The sequence below is a fragment of the Enhydra lutris genome, unplaced genomic scaffold (assembly GCF_002288905.1).
Source record: "Enhydra lutris kenyoni isolate GAN:26980312 unplaced genomic scaffold, ASM228890v2 scaffoldscaffold13, whole genome shotgun sequence".
NCBI classification, from domain to species: domain Eukaryota; kingdom Metazoa; phylum Chordata; class Mammalia; order Carnivora; family Mustelidae; genus Enhydra; species Enhydra lutris.
This window is the reverse complement of record NW_019154097.1, coordinates 50,241,927-50,261,941: the sequence shown is the minus strand read 5'-3', so window position 1 is coordinate 50,261,941 and position 20,015 is coordinate 50,241,927. Positions and strand designations below refer to the sequence as shown.

General features: G+C 41.9%; 1 protein-coding gene across 1 annotated transcript in view; it reads right to left on the bottom strand.

The window, feature by feature from the left end:
- LOC111145504 (SMAD specific E3 ubiquitin protein ligase 1) overlaps nucleotides 1-10,619 on the bottom strand; it is a 35,058-nt gene extending 24,439 nt beyond the window's left edge. The window contains exons 1-6 of the mRNA XM_022500396.1: nucleotides 10,583-10,619; nucleotides 5,590-5,646; nucleotides 4,306-4,414; nucleotides 2,452-2,585; nucleotides 2,232-2,297; nucleotides 919-994 (exon numbers count right to left, since the gene is read on the bottom strand). Coding sequence (XP_022356104.1) covers nucleotides 919-994; nucleotides 2,232-2,297; nucleotides 2,452-2,585; nucleotides 4,306-4,414; nucleotides 5,590-5,646; nucleotides 10,583-10,619 — 479 coding nt within the window. The remainder of the gene's footprint in view (nucleotides 1-918; nucleotides 995-2,231; nucleotides 2,298-2,451; nucleotides 2,586-4,305; nucleotides 4,415-5,589; nucleotides 5,647-10,582) is intronic.
- Between the last annotated feature and the right edge of the window lie 9,396 nt (nucleotides 10,620-20,015).

The following is a 20,015-nucleotide window of genomic DNA, read 5'->3' as shown; positions in this document are numbered from 1 at the left end:
TGGCCAGCTCCCAGCTACTCCTCTACTTCTCTCCTCTCTGCTAGATTATCCTGAAACCAATCCCAGCGTGTTTCCGTTTCATCCCTAAATATTTCAGCATATAATCTCGAGAAGAAAAGGACTTCTTCCATGATCACAAACGAAAAAAAGGGCATTGTTTTTTTTAATATCATCAAACACCAGTGTCCAAATTTCTCCAGTCAGTGGGCTCATTAATCAGGATCTAACAGAGGTCCCCACACTGCATTTAGTAGATAGGGCTCTTAAATCTCTTTTATTATTAATTTGTAGATTCTCTTCCTTTTTATTTATTCCTCTTGTGATACAGCTGTCCAAGACGGAGCGGTCCCCCACGCTCTACCGAGCGCCCCCTCTGGACACTGCTCAGTGCCCTCCCGCAGGGTGGGACGGCTCATTCCTCCGACTGGATTTCCAAGAGCTGCGTTAATGTCAGATTACCTCTCTTTGGTGGTATTTTAGCAACTATTAATGATTGCTGCCCAGCTCCATGAAGGCACTGGGCATCACAAAACTAGGACAGTGACCAAAGAGTTTTTAAAGTTTTGTTTTGTTTTTTTTTTTTTTTAAGCGTTTCACAGCTTTTTTTGCTCAGTGTCATGTCTAGAATTTTTAATATATTTGATGTGTTCCCATCTGTTGTAGTTATATTTCTTAGTGATGCTCAAACTCCCATCTCTGGCCAGTGAAAACCTCTTTGAATTGGATCCCGAGGAATCTTGCGGGCACGGTCCCACTCATCTGTACAGCTTCCTTTATAAACAGGGAAACCCGGCCTGTAACCCAAAGTCCTTTCCTACATGCCGCGTGTTCAGCACCCAGGTGTGAAGGCTACAGTCAGGGACCAAGAGAGCCCAGGGCAGCAGAGATGCGCGCGGGCACGGCCACGGGGATACGTACCCTTCGTTCTCTAACAGTCCCCTGCAGTCCACCACGGAGCCTCCAGTGCCTATCCTGTCTCGTGTCTGTAAACTGACTAAAACAGAGAAGAACGTGTTGCATTAGAAATCAGCGGCATTTCATACAACTGTCACACAGTGAGCCACTGCGAATGTGTGACTTCCGTACGCTATTACTACACAAAGCAAGGCACGTGTACACACAGAAACGTATCTACTGCCAGGCTCTCCAGTATGAAGCACTGACTCCGCGAGCTGCTTGGAACAGTCCTGGGAAATGCGGAGAAGGGGGTGCTGCGTTTTCACCCGCCCCATAAAAGATAACAGATTCACAATAGTCGCTTCCTCTAAGTTACCTCATTTTTAAGGAAGATCTTTAATGACACAGAGAGCGCTTCCAGTATCTGCAAAGTCTAGATGAATTTAAATATTTATCCTCTATCCCTACTGTGACAACAAAGACACGTATAACGTTGCTTCTAGGTATTCATTTTTCCCCCTGGCACACCACTCCACGGAGAAAAAGAAATCACAAACGGAAAAGCATTAAGTGAGAACTTTCTCATTATGAAAGTTTTCAGGATGTGTAACCACCTGTTCATTTATTGTGAGTCATGTCTCTTCAAAGACAGTGCCCGAAAGATTTGGGGTCCTAACTCACTCGGGTATGCTGCTGAACTGCTGGGTTTTCTCCACCTCTTTGCAATGCACACAGTCCACGTGGGAATTACCCTAAAACGCTAATAAAATGAGGTGGGTAACAGAACAAGCCACCTGACAGGGAAAGCGCTTCCAACGGGATACCTCTCGTCAACACCTGTAACTTTAGTGTATCTCATTTTTCTCCCTCCTCCACAGTTCAGTCCTAACTCTATAAAATCCCTATCATGCAGACGTCTTCCGAAGTCATCCTTGCTTTGTACACACACACACACAGTAGGGTCTTCCTGGAGAAACCAGTTCTTGGCCCTCGCATGTGTGGCCACCTTTCTTATCATGTGCCCTTGGAAGAGACACTGACAAATTAATCGTCCGTGAATGAGGTGCTTCAAATGGTATCTGAAATTCTAACCTGAAATCTTTTGGGAGCCTAGTCATGGTCCTCAACTTGGGATGACGGGATGAAGGGAATTAGATAAAATGAGAAAACCACACAAGATGAACGTTTTTAGTGCTGAAAAGATGGCCCCGGATGTGGCCTGTCCTTTGATATCTGTCACCACTGCCAGCGCCTGTGCGTGCTTTCTCGGTGAGGAAGCGCCGAATGTGAAAGTCTGTAAAAGCATCTCTTTATACAGATGAGAAAGTTCTTACCCACTATTTGGCCACGAACTGCATCAGTATCTGAGGGGTTTAGTTTGCATAGATCCAAACGCTGGTCTGCAAACAAACAATTCAAAACTTAACCCAGGGAAATGTTAACTAGGGAGGAACGCAGGAATTGTGTATTTCAGTATTCAAAAGAAAAAAAAAAAAGATGCCTCATAAGCCTTCTTCGGTTGTATGGAGAGGCAGAAACGCATTTGGTTCTTACATCCGGTATCTTTTAATCGGCTGATGGCGTTGGAGAGCAGCCGCACGCAGCCCAGAAAGCCAGCCCCCTGCTTCTTGTGGATTTTCTTGTGGTTCCACACGCTGATGGTTATGGAATCCGTTTTGCCGACATACCTGAAAACGTGCAAACTCCGGTTTAATTGTCTTTCTGAGTTAGGAGAGCCCACTGAGATATCACCTGATTGACTTGTTGGTACAAAAGAGCCCCTTGAACATGATGGGGGCCCTCTGGTCCAGATCTAATGGGCACTCAATAAATACATACCGACTCACATCGATGGTCTGGGAAGAGGTCTCCAGCCAGTTATAGAAGAAGCAAATGGACATAACTACATCGTAACAATAATCCGAGGACAGAGACTCGCTGTATTTGCACAGCTCCAAAGGACAACCACAGGATTCATAAATTCCCACCAATTAGGCTTCACTGCAGAATACCAGTCTGCACCAAGGGGCCTTAAAAACCCAAAGATCCACCCAAGGCACACTACAGAGCCCTAACACAGACATTACACCCCAGCTGCTGCCCGTGCAAATCAACCACAGAGGGCAGCTTTCGGGACAAGGAGCGACCACCACTCTCCAAGCCACTTGGGATTCTTGAGTGTAACTGCAATGAGTCTTGGAATCCAGTTCCTAAACATTCCACCCAAACTCAGTGCAATCCGTATCATACAAAACCAAGAATCACTCCACATTCCTTCGATGAAATTTTCTCAGCAGGGACATGAAAACATAGGTGGATATAAAACAGTGGTTTTCAAAGTGCAATCCATCTTAGGAACGAAGGCAAGAAATTCTCTGATGGTTGCATAGGCTGAGAGACATTCAACCATACCAAACGATATTTTCTCTTGTAGAAAATCTACTTGTACTAAGAAGTGGGATTTTAAAAGATGGAAATATACATAACACATTTGCATAATAAATATGAATAATAACGCATTTTTTAAAAAATTTTATTTGTAAATAATCTCTACATCCAGTGTGGGCCTTGAATTCACAATCCCTAGTTCCATGCTCCATAGACTCAGCCAGTCAGACGTGCCCAAAATAATACACTAATTAATTAATAATGTCTGCCTTTGGCTCAGGTCATGATCCCAGGGTCCAGGGATCAAGGCTTGCCTTGGGCTCCCTGCTCGGAGGGAGCCTGCTTTTCCCTCTACCTTTCTCCCCAGCTCGTGATCTCTCTCGTTCTCTTTCAAATAAATAAATAAATAAATAAAATCTTTTTAAAAATAAATAAAGTAGGGGCGCCTGGATGGCTCAGTGGGTTGGGCCGCTGCCTTCGGCTCAGGTCATGATCTCAGGGTCCTGGGATCGAGTCCCGCATCAGGCTCTCTGCTCGGCAGGGAGCCTGCTTCTCTCTCTCTCTCTCTCTCTCTCTCTCTCTCTCTCTCTGCCTGCCTCTCTGTCTACTTGTGATCTCTCTCTGTAAAAAATAAATAAATAAATAAATAAATAAATAAATAAAGCTCTACAACCAAGTTTAGACTTTCACTGGAAAAGATAAACAACAACAAAACAAAACAAAACACACACAGTATACAGAGGATCTGAACTATGGCCCCTATTTTTCCTGTTAACATGGCCAGGAGATAGAAAAGTTTGAAAACCAAAGTTACGGAAGCAGACCATAAAAATCCATGAAAATGTCAAACACAAGAACTTCCAGGTATATGGATTCTAAAATTAGGCAGTATGTATCCATTTGGCCATCCAGTAAGAAATTAGTAAATCATTTTTATCTTTATTATTAAATGCTTCTCTTAAAAGCTAGATACCTACTTTCCTGGGGCTCCCCAAATGGCTTATACAATATTTGACTCACAGATCGTAGTGCTGGTTCCATTTGGGGTCCAACGTGTTTTTCACAGTGTCCGTTGAGTGGCACTGCCCAGATCCGTCCACCACAATCTTTGCAAAGGGGTCGGGGAGTCCTAGAGGAGAGGGGACAGCCACACCTAGATGAGACTACAGATCCATCCATGGGACACAGAACACGGTCTTACAGGCTACAGAAAGCTTCAAGATCATCTAATTTGGTGAAGATTACCCTGCGGCATTTTACTCTCTAAGTTAGGGTCAGTTTGATGAGCAAAATAAGTTCTTGCTAGTTAGCTTCCTAAGAAAGGCAACTCAGTATGACAGCACTCTCAGATTTTTAGAGGCTAGAAAACGATTAAAAAAAAAAAAAAAAAAAAGGTTTAAATGCAGAATTTCATTTCCGATGATCACCAAGCGGGCTAATTAGCTGGAATAAAAGGGGTCTGTAATTAATTGTATTTAAACTCTCTAAAAAATAACCTAGAAATCTTGTTTATTGATCTTTGTCTAGTTTATCTATGGACACAAGTGTTCACCAAGTCTTCATCAGGAAGGTTCCTAAAGGCTGGCGTGTGAATCACATGGATTTACACGATCCGAGAGGTGGCACAGGCTGGGGCTTTAAAGATACACCTGGATGGGGGCCACTACTCCCGGGCTTCCCAGCTACTTAAATAAAGCCTGTAACCCTAAGTTTAAAATGTGAATAATACCACTTAAGAGTTGAGCAGCACTCTTGTGAGAATCAGAAAGAGTGAAAAATTTCATGCTGCAGGCACCTACTCTATTGAATTTTTTTAAGTTAAGGGGTAATTTCTTCCTGCAGAAAAGGATCACCATTCTATCTTTTGCACTTTTACTTTTTTTTATACTTCCTTTCATCATGAGGCTTTCAAAATGTGATTTAATTTCTAAAATTTGACTAACAATTTGACTCAAACCCAGCTATTTTATAGAACAAATGTCTCGTGTGTATTTGAGCTGAGAACACTTCATCCAGCAGAAAGCAATGTATTGATGGGTGGAAAGACAGAAAACAGGGTGCGGCCGGAACAGGGAATGAGAGAGACCGTTTTTCTGGTATGAGTTATTAACTCCGTGCCTCGCAGCTAAGGAGCCTCTACATTGTAGTCAACTTGGAAATGAAGCTGGTCAAATGATGAATCTATTCAGCAAAGGGCAGAACTCTTCCGGGGAATAAACCCAGGAGTTTTTTAAAAGTTGACATTGCAAAAACGTGTGAGGAATATTAATATGGTTAAGAGAGCAAAAGCCGGTGTGTACTTACTGAAGAAGTCTTTCTTTGCAAGGTTCTTGGCACATAATACTGAAAACAAACAGAAATCTAGGGTTAGCCTTTATGGAAAAGATGTTCACCACCATCACACCCACCAGGACTGGGTTGTGTTGCCCCAACCCCGAAATGGCCCCCAATTCATGTCAGAGCCCTAAGCCCAATGTGATGGTGTTTGGAAGTGGGACCTTTAGGAGATGCTCAGGTTTAGGTGAGGTCATCAGGGTGGGGATCTCATGGTGGGCTTAGTGCCCCAACAAGAAGAGCCCCCAGAGCTTGCTCTCGCTCTCCTCTCCTTGAGAGGACGCAGCAAGATGGTGGCCGTCTCAATGCCACAAGACCCACATCCGCCAGCGCCTTGATTTTAGGCTTTTCTATCCTCTAGAACCAGAAATACATGTCGTTTAAGCCATGTCTTCTATGGTATTTTGTTAGAGCAGCACAAATGACTGAGACATAAGTCTACATTTGCAATGGGGAAAAAAAACCTAGAACTTATCTTTGCCAGTGATTATCTTTCAAGTTTAGTACTATGCTAAACAAAAAAACCTGACAAGTAACTAGAAAATATTTTCTCCTCCAATTGGAAATCAACTGTAACAAATATAAGATGTTTTAATTTAAACTTTAAATGTTAAACATACAGAGATAAATTTATCAATATGCTCTTAGAACCGCACAGAATCACATGAACGCCAATTCAAATTAAGACCTACAATATTTACTTTATAGCTCCTGCTGACAACAACAAAAGGAACTGCATTTTGGACATTCAGAGAAATAACACAATTTCGCAAATGCTAGATAATAGAGAGCAAGGGAGACTGATGGAAAATATGAGACCACCAAGTGTTGTGAAATATAAACGGAAAAATGCGTATTAAGAACTTAGCACAATGGGGTGCCTGGGTAGCTCCGTGGGTTAAAAAAGCCTCTGCCTTTGGCTTAGGTCATGATCCCAGGGTCCTGGGATCGAGCCCCACATAGGGCTCTCTGCTCAGCAGGGAGCCTGCTTCCTCCTCTCTCCCTGCCTGCCTCTCTGCCTACTTGTGATCATCTGTCTGTTAAATAAATAAATAAAATCTTAAAAAAAAAAAAAAAAGAAAGAAATTAGCACAGGGGCGCATGGGTAGCTCAGTCAGTTAAGCGTCCGACTCTTGGTTTCAGCTCAGGTCATCATCTCGGTCGTGAGATCGAGCCTGGCGAGAGAGTCTCTCTCCCTTCTCCCTCTGCCCCTCCTTCTCTCTCTCTCTCTCTCTCTCTCTCTCTCGCTCGCTCAAATAAATAAATAAATCCTAAAAAAATTTAGCACAATGTTGGCACATAGAGAGAATACAATAAATGCTGTTATCATTATTTTAAATGACAAGGCGGCATCAATTACTGTGAAAAAATTTTGTTGCCAGCTGTTCCATGATTAAAGCTACCACCGCAAGGGAAAACACACCAATGTCACTTTTCCAGCGCTCCACAAATTTTGCCAGTTTTTAAGAATACAGTGCTTTGCTATGAACATATCATTTTTATGTATATTCATATATACTGTTCCATCAACTTTTCACTCGGCATACTTCTACATCACAGCTTTATGAGAGATAATTCACATACTATACAATTCATCTAAAGCATATAATTCAATGGGTTTTTGTATATTCACAGGTTGCACAAGCCCCACAATCGATTTTAGAACATTTTCCTCATCCCCCGGAAGAGATTCCATACCCATTAGCTATGACTCCTCACCCTCCTCCCAGCCGACCTCTAATCTACTGTATGTTTCCGTGGAGTTGCTTTCTGGACAGGTCACAGAAGCAATCACGCCGTATGTGGCATTTTGTGACCGGCTTCTTCCACTGCGCGTGTTTTTAAAGTTCACCCATGTTGCAGCGTGAATCAGTACTTCGTTCCCCTCCGTAACTGAGTGATACCCTATTGTACAGACAGACTGCATTTTCTTTATCCATTCATCAGCTCAGAGACATCTGGGTTGTTTCCAATTTCTGGCTATTGGGAGTGATCCCATACGAGCTGTGATGCAGACCTAGATTTTATTTTTCTTGTTGGGAATCTCTGAGGCATTACGTCTAACATTTTGAGCAAGTGCCTGGCTGTTCCCCATGGCACTGGCACTATTTCATCGTCCCACCAGCAGCATCTGACGGCTCCGATTTCTCCACACCCTAATACTTGTTATTGTCTGTCTCTGTGGTTCTTCATCTCTGTGGTTTTAATTTGCACTTCTCTGATGACTCATGACTTGGAGCATCTTTTCTTGTGCTTATTAGCTATTGGTAAATCTTCTTTGGAGAAATTTCTATTTAAACATTTTTGCCCATTTTTTAATTGGGTGATTTGCCTTTTTCTATCAGAATTCTTTATTCTAAATATATAGATTTCTATAGAGAAGCTAACCTTATCAGATATAGGATTTGCAAATATTCTCCCATTCTGGGGGTTTTCACCTTCTTGATGGTGTTTTTAAAGATTTTGTTTATTTATTTGACAAAGAGACCACAAGTAGGCAGAGCAAGAGGCAGAGGGAGAGGGAGAAGCAGGCTCCTCATGGAGCAGGGAGCCTGACAGGGGGCTGGATCCCAGGATCCTGAGATCATGACCTGAGCCAAAGGCAGAGGCTTAACCAACTGAGCCACCCAGGCACCCTCCCTAAGTATTTTAATCTTTTGGGTACTATTGCAAATGGAATTGTTTCCTTAATTACATTTTCAGATGATTCTAGTGTACAGAAATACAACTGGTTTTTGTACATTCAACTTGTATCTTATAACTTTGCTGAACTCATTTATTAGCTCTAATACTCGATTATTTTGAATTTTCTGTATAAAGATCATACCATCTGCAGATAGAGTTTTATTTCTTCCTTTCCAACCTGGACACTTTTTTAAAATTTCTCCCGCCTAACTGCCCACTACCTCCAATACGAGACTGAATAGCAGGGGCGGGCACTCATCTTGGTCCTGACCTTAGGGGGAAAGCATTCAGACTTTCAACCACTGAGTATGATGTTAGCTGGGGGGTTTTCATAGATGCCCTATATTTGGCTTGGGAAGTTTCCTTCTGTTCCTAGTTTGTTGAGTGTTTTTATCAAGAAGTGCCATTAGCTTTTGTCAAATACTTTTTCTGCATCACTAAGATGGTCATTTAGTGTTGGTCTTGTATCCATTGGTATGATACAGTACATTGATTCTCAGGTGGTAAACCAACCCTGCATTCGGAGATAAATTCTTAAAGATTTTATTTTTTAAATTTTTTAAAAAATTTATTTGACAGATGGAGACCACAAGCAGGAAGAGAGGCAGGCGGGGTGGGGGGAAGCAGATTCCCCGCTGAGCAGAGAGCTGATGCGGGGCTCGATCCCAGGACCCAAGACCACGACCCGAGCCTAAGGCAGAGGCTTAACCCACTGAGCCACCTAGGCGCCCCTCGGAGATAAATTCTACTTGGTTATGGCACATAATCCTTTTACGAGCTGTATTCAGTTTGTTCGTAATTTATCAAAATTTTTTTGTCTATATTCATAATGGATATTGGTCTATAGTTTTTTTTAACCAGAGTGATACTAACTTCATAAAATAGGTTGAGAAGTGTTCACTCTTAGTTCTTTTTTTTTTTTTTTAAAGATGTTATTTATTTATTTGACAGAGAGAGATCACAAGTAGACGGAGAGGCAGGCAGAGAGAGAGAGGGAAGCAGGCTTCCTGCCGAGCAGAGAGCCCGATGTGGGACTCGATCCCAGGACCCCGAGATCACGACCTGAGCCGAAGGCAGCGGCTTAACCCACTGAGCCACCCAGGCGCCCCTCTTAGTTCTTTTTTTAAGTGAAGAAATGGTATTCATTTTTCTATAACATTTAGTAGAATTTGCCAGGAAGCCATATAGGCCTGAGCTTTACCTTATGGAAAGTGTTTTCAATTACTAATCCAATCTTTTCACTTTTTACATGTCTACTCAGATTCTTCATTTCTTCTTGAATCAACTTTGGTAGCTTGTGTCTTTCTAGAAGTCTGTCAATTTCACTTTGGTTATCAATTTGTTGGCATAGAGGTGTTTACAGTATCTCCTGATAATCCTTTTTATTTCTATATAGTCAGTAGTAATATTTTCTCTTCATTATAATCTTTATGCCTTTCCTTCCCAAGGGATGGGGACACACACACACACACACACACACACACACATTTTGTCTCTCTTTGGTCTCCTTTGTGGCTAGATCATAATTTATTATAACTCTTGCTGTTTTGTTTCTATAATTATAAAAGTAATACTTACAAAAAATGAAAACTTGGAAATGTGTAAGTAAAAAATTCATGACCCTGGAATCTCGTCATTAACTCTCCTTAAGATTCTCCTGACTACTTTCACATGCTTATTATTCCCATTGAACTTTCGAATCATTTTGAGCAAGTTAAAAAAAATTACTTAATAAATAAATTTGAGGGGACTTATCTCTTTACAATACTGAGTACTCACATTCTTGAATGTAGTACATTGATCCATTTATTAAATTCTTTAATGCTCTTAAGTGAGGTTTTAAAGTATGTCATAAAAGTTTCCCACATTTTTAATTGGGTTTATGCTTCAGTGATTTTTGGTAATATTGTGAATGGGAGTGTTCCTTTCACTGCATTTTCTGTCATTTGGATATAGGAAAGCTATTGATTTTCTTGCATTAATTTAAAAGCAGCCATCTTTTCCAAACCCCTTCAAATGGATCTGCAGATGTTGCCTCCTTCAACTTCTTTTTTCTCTCCCATAGTTTCAATGTCTCAAAAGGCTCTCACGTCAAGCTCAGATTCCAAAACTAATCCAAAACTAAAGCTGAAATCTTCCCACTCTGCCTAAAAAGCTGGTCCTCTCCCAGGATCCATTACTTCAGACATCAGCAGCTACACCCATCAGTTGCACAAGCCAGAAATCTATGTGTCATGCTTTTACTTCTCCATCTCTCTCAAGTCTCTTGACTTCTCACCATCTCCACCCTTGTTCAAGTCCCCAACATCAGCCATCACCTAGTAACCTTTTCAAAATTTAAATCTCCTGCCTCCTTCCACACTGGCTTCCCATTGCAAAACTCCAGTCCTGTCATGCTCTAACCCCGACAATCTACCTCACCTCTTTGGCCTCAAACATTATCCACCAGCTCCCGGCCCTCGTTTTTCTAAGGTGCTGGTGCTGGGCTGCTTTTGACTGGAAGAATTCTGCTCACATCTCAAAAAGACAGATCTTTGTTCATATTTACAAAACTAGCGATGTTTTAATTAAAGGCTCATTCCAGTGGAATGTGATTACCTCATAAAGTGGAGAGTCTCAATGGCATCAGCAAAGACAACCTTGCCTCCCTTTTGTGTTAAAATCATTTAGGGCCATACTGAATCTGGTTCGGTTAAAGGAATTATGATTTCTCCCGCTAGAATAATAGTGTGATCTTGTACACTCTAGGAGGCAAAATGATAAACTGTAATTTAGCGCAGCCTAAAATCCCACTCCATCCAGAGACGCCAGTTCTGAATGAGCTTCTGAGGGCACAACAATGAACAGAAAACGAAGTCTATTTCTCTCAGCGTAGACCACTGCCTGGTTGCTTTGACTCCAACTCTCAGGTCCCCCTCTACTTTGGATGCATCATGTCTCTTACATCCCATGATTTCCTAATCACATGCCAGAATTTCCTATGTTGGGGATAAGTGACAGCGAATTACCGAGGAGGCTGGCCTGCTCCTCTGCCTGCCACCCTGGGTCCCCCCACCAACAGCAACACCACTCATGTGACTTTAGAGCCTCCGAAGCCCTTCTATGTACGGTATCTCTACCTCTTCCTCACAGGATTTGGCAAGCGGACAGACAAGGCAGGTGTCATTCCCCCCCCAACTTTCTTGGTGAAATTATGAAGATTCAGAAAGATGCAGCGGCCACCCTCCGTGTTCCAGCCCATCCCACGTGACGCTATCACAGCAATGGCATGGCCATTACCACTTTAAAATTAAATCCTCTCCCACGGGGCGCCTGGGTGGCTCAGTGGGTTAAGCGTCTGCCTTCAGCTCAGGTCATGATCCCAGGGTCCTGGGATCGAGCCCCATGTCAGGCTCCCTGCTCCATGAGGAGCCTGCTTCTCCCTCTCCCTCTGCCTCTTGCTCTACCTACTTGTGGTCTCTGTCAAATAAATAAATAAAATCTTAAAAAAAAAAAAAAATTAAATCCTCCCCTTGTCTGCTGCTTCGACTCTGTTCCTCCCTTACAAGAGGGTCCACTGGAACAAGGAACTGTGTCTTTTATATTCACCACTGTCTCGGGAACTTGGTGTGGTGCCTGGCACACAGAGGTTACTTTTAAAATGCTTGCTGAATAAATGAATTGGGTAATAACCTTTTCTTCTTCTTCTTCTTCTTCTTTTTTTTTTTTTTTTGGAGAGAGAGAGAGTGAGAATGTAAGCGGGGAGGGACAGAGAAAATCTTAAGCGGGCTCCACACAGAGCCCAACGTGGGACTCGATCTCACCCGCCTGAGGTCACGACCCGAGCCAAAATCAAGAGTCAGACACTTAGCCCACTGCACCACCCTGGAGCCCCTTGTAATAACCCTTTTCTTTTCCCCTGAACTCATCACTAGAACATGAACACCAAGAAGGCAGAGACGACGATCTTCCTGAATCATGACATCCCTGCCATGGAGCACAGGGCCTGGCATAAGTGAAATTCTCAGGAAATGTTGGAAATGCTTGAAGGAACGGCTAAATGAAGGAGACCCCTTGGCCAGTGCCATCCCCCCACCCCTGCTGCGGCGTGCCTGCCTCCGTCATGGGTAGGGGGGTCCTGCGCCCTGGGGCTCTTTGGAACAAGTTCATGCTATTTCTTGAGGTATCATTAGGGACATCTGGCTGACACTAAGGGAAAACATATTCCCCTGAAATTTCAAGCTAGATGTAATATTTCAACAAGGGAGAAATTAACTATATGTCAAAAAACCAGTAATAAAAACGGAGAGGGCGTTTGGAAATTTTCATTTGAACAAAAGCCCTCATTAACGAACAAAGTCATTTTTACATCTTAAGGAATGGTCTTCAGGGACTGGTTAGGCCACTGCATTCCAAGAAGATACATAACATATTTAATTTTAAATTTTAATTGTAAAGTGTTGCTTTTTGGGACACCCTGGATTTGCCCCTGCGGGACAGACTGGAGGAGGACTCCTTCCCATGGGAAGAATGACCCGAGCCGGCCTCACGGGGAGCAATTTCCAAACCTACGCTCGATTCTGTTTGAGTTCTTCCCAAGCATCACAGGCTAGACAACTGCATCTCATCTAAAGCATTTTCTACCTCCAGACCATGTTTCTGTCTTAAATCAGCCAAATGGGACATTTTTCAACCAGGAGAGTGGACCCAAGGCATCAATGGTCAGGGGACTGCACAGGTGTCTTAGAACACAGGAAAACCCAGGTTGTTACTAGAGACCGTTTTATCTCAATAGTGAAGGTTCTACTCCAAAAGTAATCAGTTCAGGTAATTATCAATGATGTCTCTACACAAGTTTGTTTTTCCTTTCTTTTTTTTTTTTTTTTTTTTAAAGATTTTATTTATTTATTTGACAGAGAGAGATCACAAGTAGAGAGGCAGGCAGAGAGAGAAAGGAGGCAGCAGGCTCCCCGCCAAGCAGAGAGCCCGATGCGGGACTCGATCCCAGGACCCCGAGATCACGACCTGAGCCGAAGGCAGCGGCTTAACCCACTGAGCCACCCAGGCGCCCTTGTTTTTCCTTTCAAATGTCCTCATGTCAAACACCATACACAATGACACTGATGAACCCCAACACCTGAGCCCCCTGCGTCTACCGTCTCAGTTCCTGCAAAGCTCGTGGTGACTTAATTACTGGCAATCAAGGAGCACTATGCAATGTGACCTTCCCAAACCACTCTGGCAAGAGGACTATATCCCAGGCAACCATCTGACCAAAAACATCCGATGAAACCTATCCATGGAATCCAGGGGGATAGTTTGGGAGATGAGGAAACTTTGTCACTGCTTTGCGAAACTTTAAGAAATACAATCTAAGTCCCTTTAGTGTAAAGACAGCAGCTGAAATTTACTGAATGCTCACCAGGTAATGCGCACTATATTAAGTATCTGACACGCACGACTGCGTTTACTCAACACAATTCCATGGAGTAGTTATTTTCATTATATTCATTTTCCTGAGGAGAAAGCTAAGGCCTTAAAAGATCATATGACTTCACCACCCTCCACCCTGAGTCAGGCTAGTACATAAAAGCTGCTACTTCTGAGAGGTGAATCCATTTAACTTCTTAACAGATGTTTGGGGATCACCCCACGCCAGGTGGAGCCCTGTTCTAACGCTGAAGGTTCCATGAAGCACAAAACAAAACAAAATTTAAAAATCTGGGGCTTGCTGTCAGTTTGTTTCCTCAGGGTTTGACATTAAAGAAAAGTAAATTAAGATACTTGTTTTTTTGTTTAATAGCAATTGCTTAAAACTAACTTCTCAAGCGTTCTTCCTAAGGTTGTACAGTATAAAATAAAACTCAACTTTGTCAGGAAGGAAATGAATTTTAACCCCAAAAAGCTTGTCATTGAGTAAATGATATCTGATCGTCACCCTAGAAGGACAGGAATGAACTCTGTTAATAGGTGATAATCCAGGGCTAATTGGAGGAGAAACCTGCAGGCTTCCAAACATCCTCACCTACCTGGGCTGTGTCCTTCTGATGAAGTCATTTTAAACAAGGTGATAACCACTGAGAGTGAGAGAAATTGAGGGATTTAAAGGAAAGAAAGCTAGAAGTAAGCAAATTAGTCTATAACCTGGTCATTGGAACAGACATAAAACAAACAGGCAAGGAGGAAAAAAGTAATAATTAACAAATAATAGCAGGAGAAAGTTCTTTGAGCATTTTCTCTCCTTCAGTTACTAAGCTGTCAGATGAGGCTTTATTAATTTGATGCATAGAAAGGTCAACAGAAAACCGAAAAGTAAGCAGGGGAACACATGCCAGTATCCCCATGCAAGGTTATAAAAAAAAACCATAATCTTCTAGAACAAAGCCCCTTATCATTTCTTTTCTATTTATCACTTTATAGCACTAAGTTCTAAAGCTCTGAAGTATTTAAGGGTATTATTTTGCATGATTTTATCATAAAATCTTTTATAATTACTTAGCTCATCATTATTTGCATCACAGTATAAGTCAGGGCAAAATCATTATGCTCAATTTAGTTGAGAAAAATAGACGCTCGGGAGATTGAGCAACTTGCTCCAAGTGACCCAGCGAAGTCAATGATGGAGACAAGGACTTAAGCCAGTCATGAATGAAAACCACTGAGTTCACTGAATTATGCTCCTTCGTTAAGACAACTGAGTGTGAAGAAGAAAACAATCTGTTACAACATTAAAAATTTCAAATCAATGTGGCCAACACTGGATTCAAAAGATCATTTAAATTTAAAAAAAAAAAAAATCAGGGGCAGCTGGGAGGCTCAGTTAAGTGTCCTGACTCTTGTTTTTGGCTCACTCAGGTCGTATCTTAGGGTCATGAGATTGAGCCCCACATCGGGCTCCACACTGAGTGTGGAACCTGCTTATGATTCTCTCTCTCCCTCTGTCCTTGTCCCCACCCCACTCTTTCTCTCTCTCTCAAAATAATAATAATAATAATAATAATAATAATAATAATAATAATAATGACCCAGCAAGTCCACCCTTAGGCACATAATCAACAGAAATGCACACATATACATATGTTCACCACATAGAATGGTTATAACAGCAGTTGGCGAAAGTCAAAGGCCAAAAACCAATGAGACACCCATCAATAGTACAATGAATAAAGAAGTTGCAATAGTCACAAAACGGAATATTATAGAGCAGTGAGCAAACCAACCTACAACTACACGCAAAATTAGGAAGGAATCTCATAAATTGAGATGATATTGAATGAAAGATACAATCTACGTTTTGCAACACCATTTATACAAAGCACAAAACCAGACAGAACTAAGATATACTGCTGAAGTGTGATTAACCTTTAACGGGGGACAAGGTAGGGATGGGAAGGGATCACGAGAAAGGCATCCGGGGAACTGGCCAGACTATCTCCTGATCTGGGTGCTGACAACACCTGTGTTTGGTTTGTGAGAATTCAGTGAGCCATACACTTAAATATTTATAAATCAATCATAAAAATCAATGGAACAGAATAGAAAATCCAAATATAGACCCAAAGGTCTGAGATCAAATGATCTGCATCAAAAGTGCCAAGATATTCAATGGGGGGGGCGGGGGAGAATAGTCTTTTCCCATTTAGAAAATGGGATATCTAGTTGGAATAAATGGGATATCCTTAGGGTAAAAATAAACTAGCTTTAACTCTTGTCTCACATCATACACAAAAACGGACTTGAAATGGAGCACAGACTTAAACATTAGGTACCACTAAGAAAATAAAAGACACTTTCCCCCAGTTGGGGAAAAAAATCTTCATAATATATATATATCTGACAAAAGATTTGTATGCAGAATATATATAAAGAACTCTTACAATGCATTAATAGAAAAACACCCCAACTTAAAACCGGACAAAGAAAACTGGGACACTGCGCTGAAGAAGACATCAAACGGCCGGTAAACACATGAAACACAGTCAGCATCACTAATGATCAGTGACACGCACAGGGAAACTGCAGTCAGGTGTCACTACACACCCACTAAAACAGCTAAAACTAAAACGACAGACAAGACTACGTGCCGATGAGGACGTGGAGGAACAACTCTCACATGTCGCTGGTGGAAGCATAAATCATAACAGCCACTTTGGAGAACTGTTTAGTAGACATGTACCCCATGACTTAGCAACTCCACTCCTAGATTCTTATCCAAATGAAAACACAATAGCCACAAAAATATGTGTGCATGAAAGCTGACAACAACTTTATTCATAATAGCTAAAAATGATAACCCAATATCCATCTACAAGTGAATGGACAAATGGTGGTATAGTCATATAAAAGCATGAATTACTGATACAAACAAAATATGGATAAATTTTAGAAACATTAAGAAATACCTAAGAGTAGGGTGCCTGCCTGGCTCAGTCCATTAAGCATCTCCCTCCAGCTCAGGTCTCCTGGGATCAAGCCCCACTTGAATCCCTCTCCTTCTGCCCCTGTTCGTGCTCTGTCTCAGATAAATAAATAAAATCTTAAAAAAATAAATAAAACTTAAGAGTACATGCTATATGACTGCATGTATATGAAACTTTAGAATAGGCAAAATTAATCAATATAAAAAGCCAATCACTGGGTGAGTGGGCCCAGGAACTCGGTAGGGAAACTGGCTACAAAATGTCATCAGGAACTTTCTGGAATGATGGAAAGGTTATAGATCTTCACTTGCATGGTGGTTATGTGAGTGCCATACTATTGTTACAATTCACTGACCTATACACTTAAAATTAGAGAGCATGTTGTTATTATATTGATACTATATTTCAATAAAGGCTATTTTAAAAGAAAAGTCTTAATGCTGTACAAGAATACACAATGACATGAGAAGATAATCAGTATATTTAATTGGAAAAAAGTCACATTTCTAATATTATCGTCTATTAAAAGAATAAACTGCTCCATGGAGAAACATATGCCTCTAGGACTAGGATACGTAATATACAAGGTGAGTACCTTGTAGTGACAGACGTAAGAAAATGCTCAAAAAAAAAAAAAAAGAAAAAAAAAGAAAGTGAAAGAATCCCACCACCACACTTCCAACTTGAATAAAACTTACGTGTTATTAGGTTTCCAGACTGACAAGACACAAGACACAGTCTGCCCCTTCCTCCAAAACCAACAGGAAAGATGAAATAGAATAGTTCAGACACACAGACACATAGCTCTGCTCACAAATTAAAGGAACCTCTAGAAGATGGAGAACAAACAAGAAAAGGAGGGAACCCTGAACTGTAAACAGAGGACACAGCCACATGTGGGCAACTGTGACCACAGAAGGTGGCCCCAACACCGTAGCATCTCAGGCGAGGCCACGAGGGTGGGAGCTGGTGTACGACGAGCCATGGGGGGATGGGGGTGCACACCATCAGGCTCCTCGTCAGGCATGCACACTGTCCCATGGGAGCCAGCGGCCCAGAGCCAGGCTCCGCCTCCGGCTACAGGAGTGCAACACGTGGCTCTGGGACACAGGACAGTGTGCCAGCAGGGAATGGGGGACTCAGGTTCAGAGCTCAGCCAGTGCACAGAGGAGCAGCCTCTTCTGCAGCACACCGCTCCCTCATCCCTCCATCCCTCTTGTGCCTTGACTGAGAAGCAGGAAACCCCAGCTGCAAAGATACTAAGAATCACTAAACGTTTGCAGAAAGTCACATCAGGAAAGGGAAAATAAACTTGATAAAATTGTTTTCCTCCTAAAACAGAGAACACACGTTCTTTTCAAACACACATGGAATTTAGAAAAGCAGACTGTCTTCTAAGTTACAAAGGAAACTGAAATTTCCCAAGTTGATAAACAGTCCACATTCATTCACTTAAATGTAATAAAACATCCATACCAAATACACAGCTTAAACAAATCTGTACATCTGGAAAAAAAAATTTTTTTAAAGATTTTATTTATTTATTTGAAAGAGAGAGCATGGCAGGGGGGAGGGTCAGAGGGAGAAGCAGACTCCCCACTGAGCAGGGAGCCTGATGCGGGACTCAAGCCTGGGATTCCAGGATCATGACCTGAGCCAAAGGCTGTTGCTTAACTGACTGAGCTACCCAGGTGCCCCTGCACATCTGGAAAACTTAAAACCTATGTTTAAATAGTCATTGAGGTCAAAGTGGAAATGAGAACCTATTTACAATCAAATGAAAACAAAAGTACTATATATTAAAATATAATAGGCTTAACTTCATTCATTAAAAACCCAGAAAGACAGAAAATATATGAACTAAGCTTCCAAGTCAAAACAGGTAAATAATCCAAAGGCAGCAAAAAGAAGGATTAATAAAGGTAACAGCACACATTAATTAAAAAAAAAAACAAAAACAAAAACAGGAGATTTGCCAAAAAACCAGAAGCAAGTTCTTCTAAATCATTAGTTTTTTTTAAATGAACAAATCTTGAGGTGCCTGGGTGGCTCAGTGGGTTGGGCCTCTGCCTTCAGCTCGGGTCGTGGTCTCGGGGTCCTGGGCTCGAGTCCCGCATCGGGCTCTCTGCTTGGCGGGGAGCCTGCTGCCTCCTTTCTCTCTCTGCCTGCCTCTCTGCCTACTTGTGATCTCGCTCTGTCAAATAAATAATTAAAATCTTTAAAATAAATAAATAAATAAATGAACAAATCTTTAAAAAAAATAAAAAATAAAAATAAAATGAACAAATCTTTTTAAAGCAAGCTTAACAAAAAAGAAAGCATACATAACCCCAGCAAAGACAAAAGGAGGAGATAAAACTAGAAGAATAAATGTTACAAATCACAACAGTACACCCACCACAGGAATGACTTCAAACCAATGGCTAAAATGGAACATTTCTAGGTACATGGAAGTTGCCAAAACCGGGCCCCAAAGCAGTAAAACCCCGACCATTAACCATAGTTAGTTGAAACGGTCATTGAGAATCTACCCACAAAAACAAGGCATCAAGCCCAGATGGTTTTATGGGAGGATTCTATCGAGATTTCAAGGTACAAACAATGCCCACCTTATAATTCCCTACAACTGACATCAAAACCAGAAATCATAAATAAATAAAATGACAGACTGTGGTAGACATCCCTAACGCTCTCCACATCCAGTCCTCCTCTCCCTCATGAAGGAGGGAAGGCCACACTTCTCCGCTCTCTGGAGTTGGCTGGGACCATATGACTATGGTGTGTGTCACTTCGGAGCCAAAGTACAGAAGAGCTGCTAAGAGATCTCCATGCCTCTGTGAGACAGTGGACCAGCAGAACCCCTATTGCGTGGATCGCTGACTGACCCATGTAGACAACAGCGCCCACCAACTCACAATGAACATGAACAAAAAGTAAATCATGGTAACCTGAGGGTGATACGGGGAGACCCGCAGGCTGGGAACTGGCAGACTAGGGGGCCTTAGCCTGACATGTGCGTTCTTCCAAGAGAAGGATGTATTCATTTAAAGATTGCTTTTAAAAAAATAAATCTCATAGGTCCCAGAAAAAAAGAGAAAAAGAAAAAGACAATAGACACAGGAGAGGAAAGAAGGAAAATGTGAAAGAAACCAGTAATTCATTTAACATCTGGAGAATAGGGGCACCTGGGTGGCTCAGTGGGTTAAAGCCTCTGCCTTTGGTTCAGGTGATGAACCCAGCGTCCTGGGATCCAGCTCTGCATCCAGCTCTCCGCTCAGCAGGGAGCCTGCTTCCCCCGCCCTCTCTCTCTCT